Source organism: Peromyscus leucopus, chromosome 12, assembly GCF_004664715.2.
Source record: "Peromyscus leucopus breed LL Stock chromosome 12, UCI_PerLeu_2.1, whole genome shotgun sequence".
In the NCBI taxonomy this organism is placed as follows: domain Eukaryota; kingdom Metazoa; phylum Chordata; class Mammalia; order Rodentia; family Cricetidae; genus Peromyscus; species Peromyscus leucopus.
The window spans coordinates 64,676,365-64,700,977 of NC_051073.1; the positions used below are offsets into that span (position 1 = coordinate 64,676,365).

At 43.2% G+C, this 24,613-nt stretch overlaps 1 protein-coding gene across 1 annotated transcript in view; it reads left to right on the plus strand.

The window, feature by feature from the left end:
- The window catches only part of Acap2 (ArfGAP with coiled-coil, ankyrin repeat and PH domains 2), a 121,989-nt gene that overhangs the window by 27,795 nt on the left and 69,581 nt on the right, over positions 1-24,613 (plus strand). Inside the window, 3 exon segments of the mRNA XM_028894098.2 lie at positions 13,530-13,587; positions 21,302-21,421; positions 22,181-22,234. Coding sequence (XP_028749931.1) covers positions 13,530-13,587; positions 21,302-21,421; positions 22,181-22,234 — 232 coding nt within the window.

Below are 24,613 nucleotides of genomic sequence, written 5' to 3' on the forward strand. Positions count from 1 at the left end.
AGCCTGTTCTTATGCAGGTGATACAGTGTGAATTGACTCATCTGTGTGGAGAGGCTGGAAGGGGGCGGGCGGCCTGTCACTATGTGAAAAACCCTCGCAGCATCCGTATCCTCGACACAGCAGCTCCACAGCAGGAATGTCCTCAAGTCTGTTTCTCTTCGATCTGCTCAGAGTTCCTCCAACTTAGTGTTCATCGTCTCAATTTCTGTAGGCCTGAACATCCCAGTGAAGCCTTGGTTCTCAGTACAAACTGCTTTATAGGAATTGGTTTCTTTTTGGCTCTGAGGATCAAATAATCGGAAAGTGCTGTTGAGGTGTAGCCCAGCCGCGGCTGCTTTGCCCCTTTAAGAAGTTGTCTGAAACCACCCTGAAGATGTATCCTCAGGCGCGCTGAGCAACAACCCCAGGTGGGTTGAATGCAGTTGTTAGGGAACAGAACACTGAGGCATCATTTCTCATCAGTTCAGCGTCTGACATGTCCTCTGAGGACAATGTTAGGTGGAGTTTTGAAAGAAAAAGAAAAGAAAATTGCTCGAAATTGTAATTCTTGCTTTTTGAAGAAAATTTAACCCACTAATCCATCAAGCTAGGATTTAGCCCTCTAGTGTCTAGCAGGGCTCTGTTCCTGTTCTTATGTAAGCTTTTATCTAATAAGAACTATGGAAAGGGAACTTAACATCGCACTAAAGGGACCAGTTGAAGTAAAAACCTGGATAACGTGGGTGCAGATGAGAGAGCCCCCGTGCTGTGTGGATAGTGGGGACCCACGGTAAGGAGTATTTAGCAGGGCAAAGGTAGTTGGGAATTACCAAGGTGTAGGCTTCTAGTCGAGAGAACGGTAAGTTCAGAGTTGGCCAAATGTAGGGAGAGTGTAGATGGAGGGGCAGTCGTGAGGACCAGCTCATGGGCTTTTTGAGTCCTGTTGAAGACTGACCTGAAGAGAGCGGAAACCCGAGAAATGGTAAATCTTGGGTAGTCAGGACTTTCTTTTTTTGGAGACAGTCTCACTGTCTAGCCCAGAATAGTCTTGAATTCATGGTCTTCCCTCCTCTGCCCCTCAGCTGGGGTTACAGGTGTAATCTTATTTGTGCTTTTAAAGAACATGTTGACTGCGGTTGGCCAAGTGGCCTAGGGGATCAATGTACTTGTGGCTGTGCCGATGGCCCACACGGTGGGAGGAGAGTCAGCGACTCTGTCTTCCTCTGACCTCCGGATGTGCACCGTGGTGTGTGCACACACATAAATAAATGTAAAAAAAAGGGCAAACAAACATGTTGATTGTAGTGTGCTGGCAAAATTAATGGTTTGGGGCCAGGAGAGCCTTTAAAGGCAGTTGCTGCAGGTCAGTGGAGGAAATGGTGGTTAGCACCCGGGAGAAGTAGGCAGGAAGTAGAGAAGAAGACGCGATGTTGTCGTGCATGGGCATCAGCACCATGGAGGAGTTCAGGGCTGTCCAGATTTGTGTCTTGAGCATCTGTAGGAGAAGACAAGAGAGCAGGTTTGGAAGATGGTGTGTTGGCTGTAAGTTCCGATGCTCTGGGAGGGGGATTTTAGTTCTGCTTTTTTGCAGGTGAGGAGAATTCCCTTTCACATTTAAAGATTTGCTTTTGCACTTCAGATGGCTTAAGGTTTTTAGCGCCTGCTAAGTCTTTCCTGGAAGAACTGCTCTTTCATTGGCGATGATTTGTCTTCCACTGTTAAAATAGTGAGAGCCGACGAACTTGGTATGTATTCTTTTAGTTGATCTGTTTTTGTAGTGGTTAGGAATCTCTTCTCTGTTTTCTTTTCCTTTGGGGGCTGGCTTCAAGCTCAGCTGTACCACACTCTCCACTCTCCTGCCCTGCCTGCTGAGCTGGAGACTGCAGTCCTGCCCCGCTACACTCCTCTCTGGAAGTCTTTTGGGAGGACAGTCCTAACTGTAGAATCTCTTCTCCAGGGGCCGTGTAGACTATTCCCTTTTTCTCAGGGAATCGTGGCGTCACTCTCACAGTGTGATAGGCTACAACACGTGCTAACACGACAGGCGTAGAGTGGTATTTTAGCGTTTTAAAATTTGGTTTCTTAACAGATAGTAAGGTAGAACATCTTCCCGTGTTATTGTCTCCTCCTTGTTCCTCCCTCTTCCTAAGTTGTCTGTTTGGTGGTGTCCTGCTGCGCCTCTCTTGGCTTGCTTGTCCTTTTCCCTGTGACTTGTGGACGCATTGTTCAAACGTAATGCTTTGTCAAAGAAAATCTCTCCTCGGGACTGGAGAGATGGCTCAGCCATTAACAGCACTGACTGCTCTTCCAGAGGACCGGGTTCAATTCCAGCACCCACATGGCAACTAACAACTGTCTGTAACTCCAAGATCTGATACTCTTACATAGACATACATGCAGGCAAAACACCAATGCTAATAAAATAAAAATAAAATAAATTTTAAAAAGTCTCTCCTCCAAATCTATGTTTTGTATTCATTTTTTCTTTTTTTTGGAGCTGAGGATCGAACCCAGGGCAAGTGCTCTACCACTGAGCTAAATCCCCAACTCTGTATTCATTTTTTATAGTGTCTTTTAACCATAGGATTTCATTTTTCATGGCTTGGAAAAATTAAAATTCTACTGCTTCATAGAAGACATAATTTTTGCGTGCCTTATTTTTATAAACAAGTCTTCCTTTCATATATAGAAAACTGTCAAGTGAGTAGTATTAAATGAAGTTCTACGTTTGGAAACATTTAACAATTATAAATGTTGGTGACACAGACATCAGCCGATGGTTCATCTGGTGCTCCTTACTCTTGTAAGCAGGGTCTACCTTTGCTGACCGAAGGCAGTGTTTACTTTTTAAATAATGAACTCATTATTTTTTTTTTTTTGCTAGTGTTTTTTTGGCTCACTGCAAAATCAAGCAAAAACTGCAGAAAATTCCTATATACCCTCTGCTCCAAAAAAACACACCCTGTGCCAGAGGCTACATTTGTTAAAATCGATGAACACTTCAATGTCACCCAAAGTACATACTTCAAATCAGGTTCACTAATAGAGTTTAGGCAATTTTATAATGGCTTGCATCTACCACTGTAGAATCATACAGAATATGATTTGATATCTATATCTATATCTATCTATCTATCTATCTATCTATCTATCTATAGAGAGAGTTTTGCCATTTTTACTAAGTGAAAAATCCTATTTATACCTCTGCTTTATCTTCTTCCCCAACCTCTGCTTACAACTGGTCCTTCCACTGTGTCCATCATTTTACTTTTGTTTCTTTGTTTTGTTTTTGAGACAGGATTTCCTCTGTGAAACAGTCCTGGCTGTCCTGGAACTCACTTTGGAGACCAGGCTGGCCTCGAACTCACAGAGATCCCCCTGCCTCTGCCTCCCGTGTGCTGGGATTAAAGGCGTGCGCCGCCACTGCCCGGCTTCATAATTTTACTTTTTAAAGGAAACGTTGTTTAGAATCTGAAGTATGCACCCTGCCCTCTTTCACTTACTAAGGTGCACCACACGTTTGTCTGTGTCTTTTGGGTGATGGTGTTGGGGTGTGAACGGAGGGCCTTGCGTGTGCGAGGCAGGGACTCCGAACTCTGTCCTTAGCCCTCTCTTTACTTTGTGTTTTGATAGAGGGTCTCACTTAGTTACTCATTCTGGTCTTGAACCTGCTTTGTAGCTCAAGCAGAATCTGAACTTATGCTCTTGATGTCTGAACTGCTTGAGTAGCTGAGAGTACAGGACTGTGCCGGCAGGCCTGGTTCTCTGTGTGTTTTCATAGCTTGCTAGTTCGTTTCTTTTTAGTGTGACTCACAGCCCACTGCCTGGGGATTCCACACTTTCCCATCCACCTAGTAAAAGACGTGATGGCCGCTTCACTTTTGGGCACTTTGAACAAAACTGCTAGAGCATCCATATATAGGCCTTTGATGGGGTGGACACGAGCCTTTAGCTCCATGGAGCATGGTCCCAGGGTTGGGTGAGTGTGCTTGATCTCATTAGGAACTGCTAACTGGATTTCCAGGTCTGTCTCCTCTGTGTTGCCCCAGCCCTCGCCAGCCTCCGATGCCACAGTGTTCCGTTTTGATCACTCTCTCTGTAAGCGTGTTGGAGCGTCTTGGAGTCTCCTGGCTGTTGTTTATCATACACTTGCATCTTAGTATCCTCCTCCATGAGCTGCCTCCTCAGGTCTTTTGCTCATTTAAAATTGGACCTATTTTCTCCTTACTGACTTTTAACTGCTTTTTATATTTTGGTTAACATTTCTTTATTAGTTTTTTTCTTTCTTTTCTGCACTAAGGATCGATTTGCACATGGCCTTGAGCATGCTAGGCAGTTGCTCTACCACTGAACTATATCCCTAGATCAAACAGTCCTTTTCCAAATAAGTTCTTTGTAAATATTTTTTCTCTGACTATGGTTTGTCTTCCTGTTCTCTTGAGAAATATTTACTTTTAAATGAATGACAGGCGTGTTTATTTGTGATCATAGTTTCTAATGAATTGATGAATGTTTTTACATAATAAATCAAGACTGTGTCTGGACATGATAGCTCACAGCTGCCTGTAAATGTAGTATTTACTATGCAGAAGCAATGATTGCTGCTTTGAAGCTGGCCTGGGCTGTAGGTAAGACCTTGACTCCAGGAAAGTTATTCACCCACTTACCCATCCGTCTCTCTCCATCTTCTTCAGTACGTGGTTTGACAGTAAGATTTAAACCAGCCAAGAGTCTGTAAAGCTTAAGTAGTAGTTCAGATTTTCCTCTGTGAATTATGTTAAACACAAAATATTTAATCTTATGGGTCACAGAAATTCTTGATGTTTCAGCAACACAGTTAATGTGATTGCATGAGGTTGAGAAAAAAAAATTGTGTGTCCGGTCCAGGCTGGCCTCAAACTCCCAATCCTCCAGCCTCAGCCTCCCAAGTGCTGAGATTATACTCATGTGCCTCTACACCTGGCTTATTCTCATTTAGTTTCAGGGGCTGCCATAATCTAATTACTATATTTTCTTGGAAACTTTAAAAATACTTAAATCTCACCTTAGAGGTACATTTTTGTACTTCTAAGTGGGCCATCAAATATCAGGCCCAAAGTGTTTTCCATTTTGAAAGCTGTTTTGTAATCATCTTAAAACCCACCGTGGCTGGAAGTGGCGCACATCTTTAATCCCAGGACCCTGGAGGAGAGGCAGGCGGATCTCTGTGAGTTCTAGGCCAGCCTGGTCTACATAGTTCTGAGATAGCTAGGGTTACACAGAGAAACCCCATCTCAACAAACAAACAAACAAACAACAACAACAACAAAACTCTCAGGTTAACTTTGTTCCTCCTGTGACTGTGCGGTTTGTGCACATCTGCGCGGCAGCAGCCTCGGCTCCGTGCGGTTTGTGCACATCTGCGCGGCGGCCCCGGCTCCGTGGGGTTTGTGCACATCTGCGCGGCGGCCCTGGCTCCCTTCACTCTGCTGCGCTGTTTTCTCTTCTGCACCACACAGTGGCTTTTCTTTCTTTGTCAGTTACCTTCACATTCCCCCCTTAACTTTTCTTTTCCCCAGCTTTAAAAAAAAATTTTTTTTAAATTTATTTTTGTTTTTATTTTACATGCATTGGTGTTTCACTTGCATGTTTGAGGGTGTCAGATCTCCTGGAACTGGAGTTACAGACAGTTGTGAGCTGCCATGTAGGTGCTGAGAACCGAACCTGGGTCCTCTGGAGGAGCTGCCAGTGCTCCTAACCACTGAGCCATCTCTCCAGCCCCGTATAATTCTTAACTCACATCTTCATCTTAAACATCTTACCTAAGCTCTGGACTCTGTTTTTTCTACCTGTTTGGTCTCACCACTTACATACCGAGGAAGTAATTCGGGATAAATCTAAAACTGAGTTCTAGAACTTCTCTCTGAACCGGTGCCACTCAGTTTCCTGGTTTCGTTTGCTTGTAACTCTATCCTTTCTGTTTCTTTAGTCAAAGCCTCGTCTCACCCTTGATTATACATTACCCATGCACTTGTGTACACATGCATATACTTGTATGTTACACCCAACTCATCAGGAAATCCTCCTGGCTGAGCTTCCAGGCGATGCCCAGAACCTGGGGAGTTTCACCATGGTGGGTGTTGGTTTGATCAGCCTCTTCTCTGAAGGCTGTGCATGCTGCAACCTCCAGCTAGGCTTTTGGCTTCCTATTCTGTTTCTTCACACTCTTCTACCCAACAGCCCCACTGAGTCTTGTTGCCTCTTCCCGTTCAGACTGCTGTTGGCCATCAGTCATGCGCATTCCTCTCTCTGGCCTGCCAGGCTCTCAGTGTGACGGGGTTCCCCATTAGCCCTGTGTTCCTTGTTTCTTTCTGTTCCAGCCTCGTTGCCTTCCTGCTCTTCCTTAGACACGCCAGGGCTGTTGCATTGGTTGGTTTTCTAACAGCCCTTCTTGATGGCTACTACCTCACCCCAGGCTTTTGATCGAGTGCCACTTTCTTGGGGAATGCATCTAGATTACTCTGTTTAAAACTGGAGCCCAGGCCGCTTCTTCCACTCTGCATGCCCCAGTTGATTATCATGCTCGTGGTTTCCTGTCTGAGTTCCCTTAGGATGGTATAGGACGGCAGGGGTCACTGCTGACTTACTGATCCCACTATAACAAGTGGGCGCTTTCCTTTGCCACCTTCTCCGTGGCATGACATTAACTCCCATGGTGATTAACCTGGCATCGCTCCTGCTGGAATTCACTAACTCCCTGAACAAGAAAGACAGGCTGTTAGGGGAGGAGGAAAACATGCAGATACCTTCCTGAACTAGTATTGGGTTTTATGAGGAGGAAAAAGAAGGAAATCTCATACCTGATTAAAATGTTTCTAGTATTTCTTTAGGTTGGTGCCCTATCAATAATGGATATTTGCCATTGTGCATGATAAACATCACTGGACATAGCTGCCGTCTGCCACGAAGGGGGACGTGCCAGGTGTGGCTGTAGAAGTCCCATGCCTGTCCTGGAGAGGAGTGGAGGCCTGGGGACAAAAGCCCCTGTGTGCCCAGTTCTCCTTCCAGCCCCGCCTGGCTGTGCAGAGTAGAGTAGTCTAGATAATAAACACAAGCTCAGCCTTTATTTTTTATTTGATTTCTTTTTAATTTCGAGTTGGGATTTATGGAGTGGTTGATGCTTGTGTAATGACCTGCGGATGTGGTCCTACTTACCTACCAACTGCTTGTGTCTCACTCTGTGTGTTGGCTTGCTTGCGGTTTGGATTGTGTTCCTCCCCATCCCCTGTGGTTTACTGTGGATGATATTGACAGGGGAGGACTTGAGAGGTAAAGAACCATGCTTCATAAATTACAACTGCTTTCTTTTGAAAAATCATTTTTTATTTTGGGGAAGTGACAGGGCATTTTGTAATCTGCATGAAGTATATGATTTCTCCTCCTAAAATGTTGTTGATCAAACAACTTTGAAAAATTCCACCGTTTTTGTATTACTATGTTACATGATGTACACAGGGGATCCTCTGAGGGAGAATGATTGTTAATACAGAAAAGACTTCATAATTTATAAGTCGTTTATTTCATTCATTCATTCATTCATCCATCCGTCCATTTGTCTGTTCATAACTAATTCTGTTAAAAGCACAAGCAAAAGCTTGAAGGAAATTTTGCTTGGGAAAAAAAAGTCAATTTAGGTTTTGGGTTTGTTTTGAATACTGTTGTAGCAGAACGTTAGATCTTAAAGTAATACAGCAGGTATTATAATACCCAGGCCGATCTTCACCTTTTATGGGTGATGGAATGGAGGCCCAAGAGCGTCACATATTTTATAAGTATTCATATTGGTCGACAGAGTGAAAAGTTGCTTCTCACTTTTAGCTCATTTTCTGTTCTCTCTCTCCCTCTCTCCCTCTCTTCTCATTTTAGAGTTTCTCACGGAGCCTGCTGGTTTGGTTGGTTCCAGTTTGAGGGAATAGGAGTAGTTACAGTCCTACGATAATGAGAGAAGGCAGACCTTTTAATTCCATTCACTGGGACTTAAAAAAGGTTTCAGAGCAACTTCTATTATTTTGTAGTAGTGCCTAGGGATCAGACTCGTGCGTAGAGCCTTGGCTTGCTTTCGTTCTGACCTCAGTATGTGTTTTCCTATGTTTGCATAGGCTCTGAGGGTTTCTGAATGCCATGCCAGCATGTCATGGTCTTCTGTCTGAGGCTGAAACTGGAAGAGGTTGGGAGACCTTGGCTGTGCACTCAACACTGTCATGAAGATGTTATCACCAGCTGCTCATTTCTGAGGCTATACTAAAGTTTTCACAGTCTTCAAAATTGGCCACATGTTCTACATTAGACCTTGTTATCTGTAGTTTGTAGATGAAATGGAAGCATAAATTTAAATTTGTTCATAGAGTTAGTAAGACACAAGTCTGGGTTTATGAAAACTCCGTTCCCCTGCCTCTCAATATAACACCTCACAGAGATCCGGCAGAACGGATCTGGAACTTTATTAGGTACATAGTGATCATTCATGATATGAATGATTTAATGAGATTTTTCTTTTTTACAGATGGTTGTGAGCCACTATGTTGTTGGGAATTGAACTCAGGACCTCTGGAAGAGCAGCAAATGCTCTTAACCACTGAGCCATCTCCCCAGTGAGAGATTTCTTTTTAAGAAACAGCTTTCCAGCCTTTTTGCTCACTGTCACGGGGAGCTGTGTCTTGCTGTGAGGACTTTGTGTTACTCATTTTGCCATTAGCCACAGGGCTGCCTTTGGATCAGTGAGCTGTCCTTGATCTGGCCATTGTTCTTTCTTTGCAAAGAATAGTCCAGTATTGCTCAAGTTGGAAAAAGCTGTGGAGCTCAAAGAGGAAGTTGGCTAGGGATGATATTTAACCATGACACACAGCAGTTCTTTTGAGTATAAATGCTTATTCTGTATATATGTAATTTATTGGAATAGAGCTACTCTATCAAACAAGAACTACAATGTTAGTTTCAAAATCTGTACATTATATGCATGCACATACACATACATGTGCTACTGTTTTTTTATGTGTGGCATTGGGATTCCATTCAGGACCTCGCCCATGATTGTGAAGTACCTTATTAATGAGCTACATGCCAGCCCTGTGCAGTGTTTTGAGTATTTATCATTACTTTATGTTTGATAACTCCTTAGCAAGTAGTCAAGGCTTGGAGTCTTCCATCTGCCTTTAATTGCTGAAGGACATTTGTGTGCTTATTAGTGATCTTGAATATCTTGTTCCTGCATTTTTTCATTGCATAATTGTGTGACCTAGTTTGACTAATCCATTGAAAGAATATTGCCAAAGTTGAAGTGGAGGGTGGTGTTATTGCTTTGTCTTAAAAAATAGCTTTGTAAAAAAACAAAAACAAAAAACTGTGCTTACTTTTTGTTTAGCCTTCTATGTTTGGGATGGAATCCAGGGTCCTTTCTTGCACTTCCTAGCAAACAACACTCTACCCCAGAGCTACAGACCAAGATTGATTGTTTTAAAAAGTGTGAGCATGTGTGTGGGAGCATGTGCATGTGTATGTAGGAGTGTGTGTATTTGTTCATGTGTGTAGGAGCATAGGCATACACTCGCATTTGTGTGTGTGTGTGTGTGTGTGTGTGTGTGTGTGTGTGTGTAGGCTGAAGGACAGTGTTGGGTATCACCCTCAGAAAAGCTGTTCGCTTCTTTGGAGATAGGCTTTCTCTCTGGCTGGCCAGTGAGTTCCCACACCTGCCTGGCATTATTTGTTTATTTGTTTGTTTTTTGTTTTTTGAGACAGCGTTTCTCTATGTAGTGTTGGAGCATGTCCTGGATCTTGCTCTGTAGACCAGGCTGGCCTTGAACTCACAGAGATCTGCCTGGCTCTGCCTCCCGAGTTCTGGGATTAAAGGTGTGCGCCACAACCGCCTCTGCCTGGCATTTTTATGTAGGCTTTGGGGATCAAACTCAGGTGTTTATGCTTACAAAGCAACTGCTTTATCAATAAGCTGTCCCCACACACCCCCTATGGAAGAAATGGAGCCTGTTGTTTTGGCCCTTTTAATGACTGGCACTTAAAAAGATGTAATGCTTAGAATGATAAGGAAGGCCATATAGATTTGCTTATTATTTTATCAAGTACGTGATTCAGAATGGTTCTTTCACACTAGTGAATAGAAGCAAAAGGAATCAGAGCTCATCTGAGAGCACAGGGTGAGGTGAAGAGAAGCTGCCAGTGTTTGTCACACTGTGACTGATGACAGGGACAGTCTCTTACAGCCCCCTCCACTCCTTCCCTTCCCTCCTAGATAGATGATAGAATATTTTCTTTAATTTTATCAAGTAGAAATAGACTAGATATTGTAACTGTAATTCTTGCTTGGTAATTGTTTTGTTTTATATAATTTTACTATGTTAAAATTAAGCCCTTCCTTTTGGATTAAACAGAAAAGGGGAAGTGCTGTGGGATGTCTTTCTGTACACTGTGAATATGTATTACTCTCATTGGTTGATAAATAAAGCTGTTTGGCCAATGGTGAGGCAGAATAAGTTTAGGCAGTACATTCAAACTGAAGATGGAGATGAGGAAGGATAGAGTCAGGAGATGCCAGCTTGCTGCCCAAGAAGCAACAAGATGTCAGCAGACTGGTAATGCCATAGCCGTGTGGCAACATATAGATTAATAGAAATGGGCTAATTAAAGATGAAAGAGCTAGTTAGCAAGAAGCCTGAGCCAAAGGCCATACAGATTGTAATTAATATAAATAAGCCTCTGTGTGTTTACTTGGGACCGAGTGCCTGCGGGACCGGGCAGGACACAGAAAACTTCTGACTACACCCCTCTTCACGTATTTATTTAGTATATTTTATTTTAATGGTCTTGCTCTCTTACCCAGCTGATATGGACTCCTGGGCTCTATTTTCTGTCTCACTCTCAGTAGCTGGGACTACAGAACATTCTACCAGCACCAGCCTTAACACTTACTGTGCATTTTATAGATAAATGTGTAGGATTACACAGTGAAGTGAGATTGAATAATATATAAAATCTTATCCATCTGTAAGTATATGTTTAGTAGGCACCAGTGATTTAATCAAATCTAACGTTGCTCATTTTAACAAATAATAATGTGAAAATTGAGTTAAGGTCAAGGTTAAGATGTAGCGAAGCTTCTGAAAATCAGTTAATGTGCTTGCTCCTGGGATCAGCAGATCTGAGTGGCTGCTCTGCCGGGGGCGGCTCCGGAGAGAAGTGGATAGTGGCAGAGGTGTGCACTGCGTGCTTCAGGGGCTCGGGGACGTTTGTCATGCAGCACAGTGAGTGAGAGTCAAGTCCCAAAGGAAGCCACTTGAGGAGTTTTGTTGTCTGAATATAATGCCCCATTGTTGAAAATGCTGAACCAGGGGCTGGAGAGAGGGCTCAGAGGTTAAGAGCACTGGCTGTTCTTCCAGAGGTCCTGAGTTCAATTCCCAGCACCCACATGGTGGCTCAGAACCATCTGTAGTGAGATCTGGCTCCCTCTTCTGGCCTGCAGGGATACATGCATACAGAACATTGTAGTATACATAATAAAAAATAAATCTTAAAAAAAAGAAAAGAAAATGCTGAACTAATCCAGGGTTATACCTAGAATGCAAAACCCTCTTTACAATTCCTGTTCTCCAATCCTGGTTCTTCTGCATTATAGTTCAGATTGGTAAATCTGCTTACAGATAATTTTTTATGTGTCTCAACAGTTTTTTTGGGGGAATTACATTATCCTAATTCTGTAACTTTCTTCTGCCTCCGTGAAATAATTTAATCTCATGTACATATTTCCCTGTCAGTAAGATGAACTTCGTTTATTTTGAGGTGAGGGTGTTGCCCATGCTGTCTTAGAACTCCTAGGCTCAAGCTGTTCTCCCACCTCAGCTTCCTGAGTCCTGGGATTCCCGGCATGCATTGCAGCCTCATCTAGGAACTTGCTACCTTACTTAAAAAGAAGACACCATTATTTATCTAGATTTTCCTGATTATTGGGCATCTTAGTTTTCAGTCAATTACAGCATCCTTATAGAGATATATTTATTTGCTCTCGGGTGTGAAGTGAGTTTAAATGATGTATAGGTGAAGGAGGAGGATTATATTTTCCAGGCTGACGGAACAATGTGTAGTTTGAACACTTGAAGACAGTGGCCAGCTTGTCGGCCAGGAAGAAGTAGTCTGGCTTCTGTGCTGTGGGTATGCCGCCTCCTGTGTTCTTGAAGCATATGCAAGAAGATCTCATTTATAATGGCACATGCTTGCTGAATAACTTGCAGTTTTTTTTTTTTTTTTTAAATTTTGGAGATTTAAAAACTTTAAAATTGTGTGTCCTTAGATGGAGCTGATAAGGTGTTTGTTCAAAGGTCACCCAGGGTAGCTATGGAAATAGGAAATAGGGGTTATATCCTGACTGATTTTGTTTAGTTCATTGCTTGAGAATAGGAAGGTAGTCTCCCATTACTATCCAGTTAAAACAAATTTTGGTTAGTTCCTAAAATAACTGTTGGAGGATGGCTAGGACATCACGTGGGTCCTTGAGATGGCCTGGGGCTGTGGTTGGAGCCCTGTGGAAGAATGTCTGCTTGGCAGGCCTGAGGGCCTGGGCTCCATTGCAGGCATACACAGAGAGCATGTGTGACTTATGTTCTATTACCCACCACTTTTAGTGTAAACTCTTACCCTTACAGCATTCTAATGGCAGCTGTCTACCTTCAGACATTGCCAGTTTTGGAGTGTGGCTTGTGGTGGTCTCAGTCGCTCGCTCTCTGTCATCTGCCTTACTCTTTACTTTCTTCTTTTTGTACGACCTGACCTCGGCTGAGTTTTCTGTATTAAGACAACATTGACAGGGGAAAATTGACTTTATGAGTTATTTCTCACAGTAAAAGCCTCTGTGATTGGTAGTGCCTTGCTCTTTGGTTTCATGTACTTCGCTGTCTACAAGTCAGAGTCAGTTGAAGCTCAACTGTTAAAATGTTTTACTCTTTTTTTGCAAGTAGGCTTTTGGATGATTTTATTTGATTAGTGTCCTTTCTGTGTTTTCTGGTATCTTGCTTACGTTCTCTTAGTTCATTTTTAAAAACACACAAAACCATTCAGATTACTGTTATTAATTTGAATCATATTAGTGATTAAAAGTGAACTGGCCTGGGAATGGCAAGATGGCTTGGCGTGAAGACCACTTGCTCCTCTTCTGGAGGACCCGGGTTCAGTTCCCCACGCAGCATCAGAAGCCTCAACTGTCTTAACTCCAGCTTCTGGGGGTCTGATAACCTCTGGCCTGTTTGGGCACTTGTGTATTTGTGCGCATACCACACCAGACACCTGTAACTACATGTAATTGAAAATAAATGTTAAAATACGTTAGCCTATTGTATTCTCCTATTGGTTTAAACTATTATCGGTGCCATTGCATGATCATCACATTTACATAAAGGATAATTTTTAACTATTCATATCTATGTCTTCACTTAGAATGAAAAGTTATTTTTCAAGAGTAAAGTGTGCCTTTAAAGAAATAAACTAACCTACTTTATATTTAATTCTCCTAGGGCTGCCTTGGAAGAAGTAGAGGGAGATGTGGCAGAGCTGGAACTAAAACTCGATAAGGTAAGCTTTGAAAAATATAATTCTTATTTTCCATAATGAACGGTTAGCGCCCACAGTAGGAGTTGGCTTAGTCGGGGTCTTGGTGTGAGCAGGTGCTGTCACCCCATTTGACACCCGAGGGGATGGCGCCTGGGGACCTACAGTAGCTTGCTTGTTCAGTTAACTGTCAGAACAAGGGCTTGTGTCCACATCGGACTCCAGAAGTCACAGAGCCTCCTTTACAGTGTTGGAAGTCTGTTTCTGTCCTCTCCATCAAAAGACCTCATGTATCGTTTTTGATACTTAATGGATTTTATGGATAACCTGATGGTCCTTGTCGTAAGTTTTGGTGTGCTCGGTTCAAATACAAATAAAATTTAAAGTGTTCATTCCATTTTTAACCTAATTCTAGAATGCTTAAAATACTTAATGGTTATATAGTTATATTTTAATGTAAGAGTAAACCTAGGCTGATTCCCATCTTCGCTGTTGTTACTGACAATGGTTTTTGGATGTGTATCCATGAAGCATTATCAGCTGCATACCAGGCAGAAGCGTTCCAGTGAGAAATACATGGCCTTTGACCCATCTGTTCAGACTTTCCTTCATAACTGCTGTTCGGTGACATCTCTCCAGGTTCCTAGATACAGGCGTATGCATAGATTATATACCTATCCCGACAATGATTTCCTATTGTACAGTTAAACGGTGTTGCTGTGAAAAGCAGTCTTTTCAGACCTTATGGTACATAGGCATCACCTGGGCATCTTTTGTCGGGGTGGTGCAGATCCTGATTCAGTCAATCTTAAACCAAAGAACCAAAGAACCTTCGAATCTTAAATGATCAAAACACTGGAATTTGAGAGTCTTTTTTAACCGAGGGGGACTCAGAGAGTGTGGAAATGTAGCAGTGTTTAAAATGTTGCTCCCTGCCCCTTGACTTTCTTCTCAATGAGCCATAGTTATTTTCTGTTTCTCTTGGTTAAGATCTTGACTCATGAAATAAGTATACCTGTCCAAATTCTTAAGCTGTTGTGTTCTTGGGGCTCTGGGTGTTACAGAGTAGATCACGAGGCAGGAGGGACGGTGATTTTTGGAAGAAGAGCTTACAGAAGTGGTGTTCAGTTCACAGATTTCACAACATTGTGCAGGATAAGTTCTGCTTATGGCAGCATTGTAAATCATACCAGTGACAAACTGAACTTGCTCCATGGCTCCCTAGTTCATGCTTATTTTGCATATATTGTATCCTACAGTAGTCGCATTCTGTCTTGTGAATAGTGCTCCAGAGTGGCGGTGTTCATGGGTCCAGTTACCCATTCTGCATGGTGTTCTGGTGTGCGCAGCATCACAGCGCCTCACAGTTGCCGTCCAGATCTGCTTTCTATGTCTACCGCATCTTTTCTTTGGTGTTCTTGGTCCCTGTTGGTGACGTAGACCCCTTTAAACCTCAGCTCAGTTTCCACCGAACTTTTGTTTTTTTTTCTTTTGCATTGTATCATTTCTTGAGTGCACTTTAACTTAAACTACTACAGTGTTATAATTTTTATTTTGTAGCAGAGCCTTGAGCTTGCACAGAGTCTGGAGCTGCCTAGTTTTGCAGGTGGCTTTATCATGTAAGTTACATAGTTTTGGGCAAACTCCTCAGCTTTCTAGGCCTTGGTTTCTTATTTTTCAAACCAGGGAGTGTAAGAGTATTTGTCTCTCCCACAGGTATTGTAAGAATGATGTGAGCTAGTTTATCATAGGTAAAGTTCTTAGCCTGGTTTGTGGGCATGCCTGGTGCATGCTGTTTATTTTTATTTTCTTTCTTGAGTGTGTGGATGTTTTAACAGCATATTTGTCTGTATGCCATTTGTGTGCCTAGTGCCCATGGGGTATCCCCTGGACCTGGAGTGACAGCTGCCATGTGGGTGCTGGGAATTGAACTCGGGTCCTCTGGAAGAGCAGCCAGTGCTCTTACCTGCTGTGCCATCTCTCCAGCCCCAACGTGGTGAATTCTAAGTAAACAATGATAGCCGCAGCAGACAGCTTCCGGGCGATGTGGGCAGTCTTAGCAGCAAACAAACAAAAGACACTCTATCAACTGGCAAATGCCTATGGCACGGTAATCCTTTAGTGAAAACTTGTTGGATGAATGAGTTAGGCTCCCAGCCTGACATTTTAGACCAAGTTGATATTTATGCTTAGGTAAAAACTCTTCTTAGCTTTTCATTACTTAATTATATTTTTATCCATCACTGCCATTTAATAGGCAAATCTCTGCCCTTTCTTTCAACATCACCAAGTCAGCCTTCATCCTGGACAGCTACAGTGTGGTTCTGGCTGCCAGCGTCCATTCTCCTGTGATGGTGACTTTGTGCTGATTCTGTCACATATGTCTGTGGCCATAGTCTCTGTCTCGGCTGCAGAGTGGTGATAACCCACTGTCTGATGTCTCCATCTCGTTAGTTCTCAGCCTCAGTACCACTCTGTCTTAGGCCCCTGCGCCTCTGGTCTTCTATCCTGCTTTTTTTCCCCCCAAGACAGGGTTTCTCTGTGTAGCCCTGGCTGCCCTGGAACTCACTCTGTAGACCAGGATGGCCTCGAACTCAGAGAAATCTAGCTGCCTCTGCCTCCCAAGTGCTAGGATTAAAGACATGAGCCAAAATTGCCCAGCTGGCATAGATTCTTTTAATAAAATGAAATTAATATATGTTTTAAAAAGAGAACTCTTAAGAACCAAACGAGAATGTTAAAGTTGGCATTTTCTACAAGTGTGTAAACCCTAAAATAACTCACTAGTACCTACAGAGTTCACTAGTCCTTACAGAATACAGTTCAAACAGATGTTGACATTTCAATAGATTCCTAAGAAAATGGTTAAAAGAACCATTGGTACAGCCACATCCGAAACAAAGTTTATTACTAATTTTTGACTACAAAAAGGCAACCAACTTCTATATAAAACTATAAACAGCAGTGAAATATAAACATGTCACATAAACATTTGACCCAGCAGCCTTTAATATTGATTAAAAGTCGATGAAAAGTATTTAGTTCAGTACACCCCCACCCCCCCCCCCCAAAAAAAAAGCACACTTGTCTTTTCCCTGGAATCATTAAGACCAGCACTGCTGTTTATACACCTACAGGATTTTTGGTGATTTAAGTAAATGCATTGCACCTTCTGTGTGAGTGAATTGTATGGTGTGGAGCATCCCAAAACTTATGGGTCTATAAACTGCAGGTGCGTCTGCCCACACATTTCTGTTCCTTTTTTTTTTTTTAAATAAAGATTTATTTATTAATTATGTATACAGTGTTCTGCCTGCATGTATCCCTGCCTTCCAGAAGAGGGCACCAGATCTCACTACGGATGGTGGATGATTGTGAGTCACCATGTGGTTTCTGGGAATTAAACTCAGGACCACTGGAAGAGCAGCCAGTGCCCTTAACCACTGAGCCATCTCTCCAGCGCCCACATTTCTGTTTCTTATCCTAATTTTGATCTTAAATACAAACCAATTTTGGAATCAGTAAGATTTTTGACATAGAAAATCTTTGGATTTTTGCATCTGGAAAACCCTTGTGTCTGAGACCGAGAGCCCTGTCTCGTCCCCCCTCCCTCCTTCCCCTCCCTCTGGCCCACCCCACTGATGCCTGCCGGTGGGGAATGGTAACACCGCACAAGTGAAGACTTGCAGAACTCATCCCTACCCACCAGCATCCTGGTCCCTCTAACCAGCCCTACGGTACAAGTGACCTACAGCCTGTGAGGTGGGTTCAGGGCTGATCGCAATGAGGAAGAGCCATTCCAGCAAAGCAACCGTATCTGTTCTCAGAAACAGTGAAAAACTGCTGTATAGAAAAGAAATCAGGGCCGGGCGTTGGTGGCGCACGCCTTTAATCCCAGCACTCGGGAGGCAGAGCCAGGCGGATCTCTGTGAGTTCGAGGCCAGCCTGGTCTACCAAGTGAGTCCCAGGAAAGGCGCAAAGCTACACAGAGAAACCCTGTCTCGAAAAACCAAAAAAAAAAAAAAAAAGAAGAAGAAAAGAAATCAGCGAACCAAACATAAAACCAACAGTGTCCTGCATCTCCAACCGTGGACAGTGTTCTTGGTTGTTACCCAGCGTTTTCTGCTTCTATATGAAGTACTTTTCTCTGGTTATCAAAATGCTGTTCTGACTGTTAAGTCATAAACATTGAGAAGATTAGGAAACACCTTGTTCAGTCACCCTGTGACGCACTCACATGCCTGGCAAGGGCAGAGGAATTAGGAGTGAAACAGGTTGCTTGCTGTGAGCTGGACACAGGAGTGAGTTTTCAAGTAAAAGCCGTGAGGAAGAGGAGCAAGAGGGCTATTAATACTGGGCCCTGGAGGTCCTGGGCCTGTTTGCTGAGAACTTAGTACGGAATTGCCCTGGGAAGTTTTAAGAACACCTAACCCGAACACTGCCGTAGGTGCGGCCAGCACAGCACTCCTTCTTAAGTTGCCACGGAGGCGGCCGCAGGTGTTCCCTGTCCGCAGTCTCTACAGCCTCAGTGTCCTGATCCCTGCACAAGTGTCCCTGACCCGTCACAGCCACAGGTGATTGTCGCCAGCTGCTGCTCTGCTTCCGGGGTCATTGCTGCTTCCAGCAACTGTTCAGCTCTCTCTGGGTGGTACCGTTGGTCTGTGTCTCCTGTCATGGTCTGCGAGGTGAGATTCGTGTTTGAAGGCTCTGTCACAGATGTGGTATGCAAACGGTCTTTCATCGCGGTGAACCCTTTTGGGTTCTTCTGAGTCAGGGACACAGATGAATGACTTTCTTTTCACCTCACAGCTATATGCTTAGTCCCTGTGTAGACGTTTTGATGTTCTTTTAGGTAGGCCCGAGTAGTGAAACCTTTTGTATACATTTCACAAACAAATGGCCGATCCACCGAATGGAATTTGCAGACTTCTCCGTCTGCTTTTGTTAGGAAAAGTCTTACCATGTGCCTGGCAGGCAGTTTGCTCCTGATGGCGACCATACATCACATACTCCGAAGAAGTCACTGGCAGCTGCTGCCTAGCCTGGAGTCTGACCATCTTTTCATCTCACTCACCTCATCAGTAAATGCTAAGGCTCAAGGGGGACCCCAGATCTTTGGATTCTCCTCACTGCTTTTTTTTGTCTTCATCCTAGACATAACACACTTCTGAGGACGGAGTTCATCCAAAAACTGGGTACCAAGAATCTGACCCAGTGACATTATCAACATCCTCCTTTGTGGAAATCTGTGCTGTGTACATGTATTTCAGGACCTCTTCAAATATATCAGAATGAAGGCAATCTATAGCTAACTGAAGAGTTGCTACCCCAGAAACAGAAGTTTATGATCATCGTCCTTAGATATATGCTTTTAGACATACTGATGAAAAACTCCACCAACAATTCAGGCTAGTGTGTGTGTGTGTGTGTGTGTGTGTGTGTGTGTGTGTGTGTGTGTGTGTGTGTGTGTGTGTGTTTGTGTGTTTTCCCAGATAGGGTCTCACTATGTAGCTAGCCCTGGCTCTCCTGGAAATCACTCTGTAGGCCAGGTTGGTCTCGAACTCACTGAGATTCACCTGCCTCTGTCTCCTGAGTGCTGGATTTAAAGGCATATGCCCCCACCGATCTGCATCAGGCTATTTCATTAATACTGTGAACATAAAGTTCTTCAGATCAGAATAACTGTGATTCAGATACCAGATATTTCTTATAAATGGAATCATGAGTCATTTAGCCGCCTAAGACTGGCTGCTTTCACTTAAAGTAATATATGTTGCCAGGCGGTGCATACCTTTAATCCCAGCACTTGGGAGGCAGAGGAAGGTGGATCTCAGAGTTTGAGGCCAGCCTACTCTACAGAGCGAGTTCCAGGACAGCCAGGGCTACACAAAGAAACCTGTTTCAAAACATCTCCCCACCGCCCAAATGTATGTTTACACTTTTTGATTTTTGAGGCAGCATGTCATTTTGTTGTCTAGGCTGGTTTTGAACTCCCATGCTAATGATTCTCCTGCCTCAGCCTCTGAGGGCTAGTGCTGTAGGCACCATCATGCCTGGTGGACTTCCCCTTTTCTGAAGCTTAATGATGTCATCTGCCCCATACCTGGGCTCTAAAGGAAGTGCAGTCTGTTTGGGAAGGCTACTGATTCTTGACTTGCCAGCTGCCGTATCTTCCCTGCAGATCGCAGGCCTCCTGTGGCCTCCACTGTGGCCCTGCGTGGCCCTGCGTGGCCGGCTGCTGAGACTGACACATGCCCTTCATTCTGCTTGGTGCGAATGTGTCTCTTTCTTCCTCCTAATCTAGAAACAACCTGTCCCTTTGCAGTAATAAAAGGATCTCTTTCTGTGCAAACCCTCCACGCCTGGCTCCTCTCCCTTCTTTGCTTCTCTTTGTTTCTTATAAAGCGAAACCGAGACAAGCAGCAGTCAGGAAGCTTACTGACAGGGAGGCCGCTCTGCTGAGTAGTTTAAGGCTAAGGTCACCTAGACCCACTGAAATGGCATTAGGATTTGAATTTAAATGGATTGAGCTGAAGATCCTGTTTTAATCATGCTATACTATTAATTACCCTTTCCTTTTATCTTAATTAATTTTGATATTTAATTTGTTGAGTAACATTACCTGCACAGAACAAAATTCAAAGACTAAAGAAGTGTCCTGAGTGAAAGTTGCTTACCGTCTGATCCCTGTGCTAGAAGAGTACTCTGACCTAGTTCCTTACGAAATCTTACAGATATCTTCTAAGCATGCAAAAGAATATACATGTATTTTATTGAAACGTTAGTACTTTTGAAAATCTAATTTTTTTCTTAATCTGTTTTGGATGCTATTAATTTATCACCTTTTGTAGGACTGTCTTTGTTTGTCGTGCCAGGGGTTGAATTTGAGCCTGTGGCATGCAAGGCGACCTCTACAGCTAAGCTGCACTCTTGGGGCTGGTCTTTTCTGTGTTTTTGTTATATTGTGGGCACCTATCACACTCATATGTCACGTGGATGAGTTACAATGGAGACATAATGAGGGAGGGAGGGAGGGAGCAGGGAGAGGCTGATGCAGGCGCAGTCTTGAGGCTGTGATCAATGCCTACCTAACACAAGCATTGGAGGAATACTTCTTTTTCTAGTAGTTTCCAGTAGAGGCTGATTAATCCTTTCATACATCGGCTCTGATGGGGTGATACTGAGCAGCGTGACTAACTTACAGTACCGGTTTATGCACCTTTACTCCAGTGTACCACAGATAGACATTTTAGTTACATCGTCATCACACTGCTGCCCGCTTACCCTTCTCTTTCTTCTAGGGCATTCTGTGTGTGTGTGTGTGTGTGTGTGTGTGTGCGTGCGCGCGCGCACACACACACCAGGAACTGAACTCAGGGCTTTTCACCTGTGAGGCAAGTACTCTACCACTGAGCTCCATCCCCCAGCCCCTCTTCTAGGAGGATTTAATAAATACTATGGGCTTAAATATTACGGATTTGAATTTGACTTGATAAGAAGAGATGGCATGTTGTTATCACATGGTCTCTGGGGCCTAAAAGGTTGATCTTTTTTGGTATAACTCTTCCTGTGAATTGACCATCTGAGGCAAAGGAAAATTCTTTCAACACTTCCTAGTTCTTGGTGAAGTGGGATTTATAGTGAGTAGGCTAACTCACGTAGTAAGTGCTAGCACTTGGTTGACCAAGGCACGTCTACAGTCATTTTCCCTCCTGACTCTGTCTCTCTTCCTTTGCAGCTCGTGAAGCTTTGTATCGCAATGATCGACACCGGCAAAGCCTTTTGTGTGGCAAATAAACAGTTCATGAATGGGATCCGAGACCTGGCACAGTATTCTAGTAATGACGCGGTGGTTGAGGTTGGTATCACTAAAATCACAGGTACACTGATGAGTGTGACAGAACGTCGTATGATTATGCATCCATCTACCTACTGATGGTTCTAGTGAGCTTAACCAGAGCAGGGCTGCCATTCCTTGGAGCCATGCTCCCCAATTCTGTTTTTTTGAGGTAGTTGTATATTACAGTTTGATTTGTTGTGTGCATATGGAGCATCACTGCCCTAACCTTGCTTCACAGGATTCAGGTTTGCATTCAGATAGGCGAGCTGACGCAGCCAGTGGTCAGGAGCAGAGACCAGCAGTTGATAGTGTGGTGAGCGGAACATTAGTCTCCTCAGAACAGGACCCAGCTGTGTGCTTGGAGCTGTGGTTTCTGCCCGGCCTACGGTCCCGGCTTAGCTTGTATTTCTCACTATACTCTCTAGTGCTGCTGCTGTTTCTTTCTTGATGAAAAATAAATCGTGAAGAAACAGGTATATTTGGATATTTGGATAGTTGCTTACAGGGGTGCACTATTGATGCTTTTCAGACATGTTGTAGATGGGGCAGTACCAATTCTTTGATTTTTCTTGGCCTTAACATGTTCCCACAGGTAGACTTGTGATAGACATGACCTCTGCAGACCATGTCAGTGAGCCATTGAGATTGTCCTTGGAAGTAAATGTTATTGTTTATAGGATAATTCAATTCTTCTGTCAGAAATGCCAAGAAATATTTTTATGACTAATTTTAGTAGCTCTTAAGTGACTTGATTTTCCTTTGGTTTCTTCCTTACAGACAAGTTTGACCAAGTTTTCTGACAGTCTTCAAGAAATGATAAATTTTCACACAGTAAGTATCATTACGTAAATGATGCCGTGACTGTGGGCACTCTTGAGTGGCAGTCTTTATGAGATGACTAATTTGATGACTTGATTGGGCTTTATATTGGGGTGGAAATAAAAACACCGTATGTGTGTGTGGTGGGGAGGACAGAGTGAATTTGCTTTCTTCATTTTCAATTCTAGTATACTGAGTTTAGTGAGCATTGCTTGTATGAGCCATGGTTGTTTGCTGGAGCATGTGCAGTTTGCCAATGGCTATACCACTGGAGGAGAAAAATGATGCTCTCCCGTCATAAACTTCATCTCAGAAAATAATGCCCACTAAAGTTAGTTCTCCACTTTGAGTTCTGTGTAGTTGGTTTTTTTTTTTTTTTTTTTTTTTTTTTTTTTTTTTTTTTTTTTTTTTGGAGGGAGTTTGGGTTAATCTTATTGTGGCTGAAGTTATAGATCAGTGGTGGTTTTTTTTTTTTTTTCAGTTGTAGTTAGCCGTTTCAAAAATTGGCACATGCATATCCCTGCCTTTAAAAAAAAAAAGAGATGTTTTATTTCCATTTGTATTTTATGTGAATGAGTGTTTTGCCTACATGTATGTGCATGCCTGGTACCTGCAGAGGTCAGAAGAAGGCATCAGACACCCTGGAACTGGAGCTACAGATGGTTGTGAATCACTGTGTGGGTGCTGGGGAGCAAACTGAGTCCTTCGAGAGGCAGCCAGTGCTATAACCACTGAGCCGTCTCACCGCCCCTGACCCCATCCTGACATAGTAGTCCAGTTCCATAATCTGATTTCTGCAGTCCTAGGAGGTAGTTTGGCTTTAGTGCCTCCCTGGTATCGCTGAAGTAGTTGCTTATGTGTGGTCTCCAGTGTGCTGTTGTGTGTGGTCTCCAGTGTGCTGTTGTGTGTGGTCTCCAGTGTGCTGTTGTGTGTTGTATCCAGTGTGCTGTGGTATCCTGTCTGTTTGTTGTGTGTTGTATACAGTGTGCTGTTGTGTGTTGTATACAGTGTGCTGTGTGGTCTCTTGTGTGTTGTCTCCAGTGTGCTGTTGTGTGTGGTCTCCAGTGTGCTGTTGTGTGTTGTCTCCAGTGTGCTGTTGTGTGTTGTATACAGTGTGCTGTTGTGTGTGGTCTCCAGTGTGCTGTTGTGTGTTGTATACAGTGTGCTGTTGTGTGTTGTATACAGTGTGCTGTTGTGTGTTGTATACAGTGTGCTGTGTGGTCTCTTGTGTGTTGTATACAGTGTGCTGTTGTGTGTGGTCTCCAGTGTGCTGTTGTGTGTGGTCTCCAGTGTGCTGTTGTGTGTGGTCTCCAGTGTGCTGTTGTGTGTGGTCTCCAGTGTGCTGTTGTGTGTGGTCTCCAGTGTGCTGTTGTGTGTTGTCTCCAGTGTGCTGTTGTGTGTGGTCTCCAGTGTGCTGTTGTGTGTTGTATACAGTGTGCTGTTGTGTGTGGTCTCCAGTGTGCTCGGTGTGCTGTGGTCTCCAGTCTCACGGAAGGATGTTGTTTCTTGTCTTACGTTGCAGAAGCTTAGAGCATGCATATCTATAGATGTATCTTTTCACCTGTATATCTTTTTGGTATGAAATAGTCACTTGGAGTTGAAGTATTTGTCACCATTGATTTATTTAATATCTTTTTAAGACAAAAAGATTCAGGTTGAAGGAGATAATTTTGAACTACTGTATTCGTCTTCTGGGTGTAATTAATGAAAAGTTGTTCAGTGTGGTGCAGATAGCCCTGCTTAGCAGGTCGTATGAAATGAATTATGAAATGCAATAGTGCATGCCATACGCCCAGAAGGTGCTAATAGTTTTTGTATGTGTGTGCATACAGTTCTATGTTGAGATGTTTTAAATAAATTATATTGAAATATAAAAAATTATTTAGTAAAGAAAACAAAATATTAGTTTAGTCAGTCAAGTGTTGTTTGCATGTATGATTAGAAAGTGGAATTTTCAAAAAAGATTTTGAGATATAAACTCTACTCCTCCTAAGAAGATTTAATATGTGTATTTAGTTTCATTTGCTTATGTAACTTTTTCAATAACTGAAAACAAGAAAGAATGAAATTTTGTGAGGGAATGCTTGGGTTAGCTCTCATCCCAAGCCAGGTGAAAATACCGAGAAGTAACAGCCGACGTAAAGATCCGTTTCCTCCAATAGAATTAATTCTCCAGCACGGGTAATGTTGCCGGGGAATCAGCTGTGTGCGCTGCCACTGTTAGAGAAAGTGGGAGAAATAACGACAAGCGGTGGTCGTGAGCTGTGACTAAAGAAATTCAAAATGGAAACACGGAGGGATGAAGGAATGTAGCTTTGCCAAAGGAAAACTTCCTCTCTTAACTCTGTTAGCAGAGGAAGTCATAACAACATCAAAATAGAGCTCACAGCC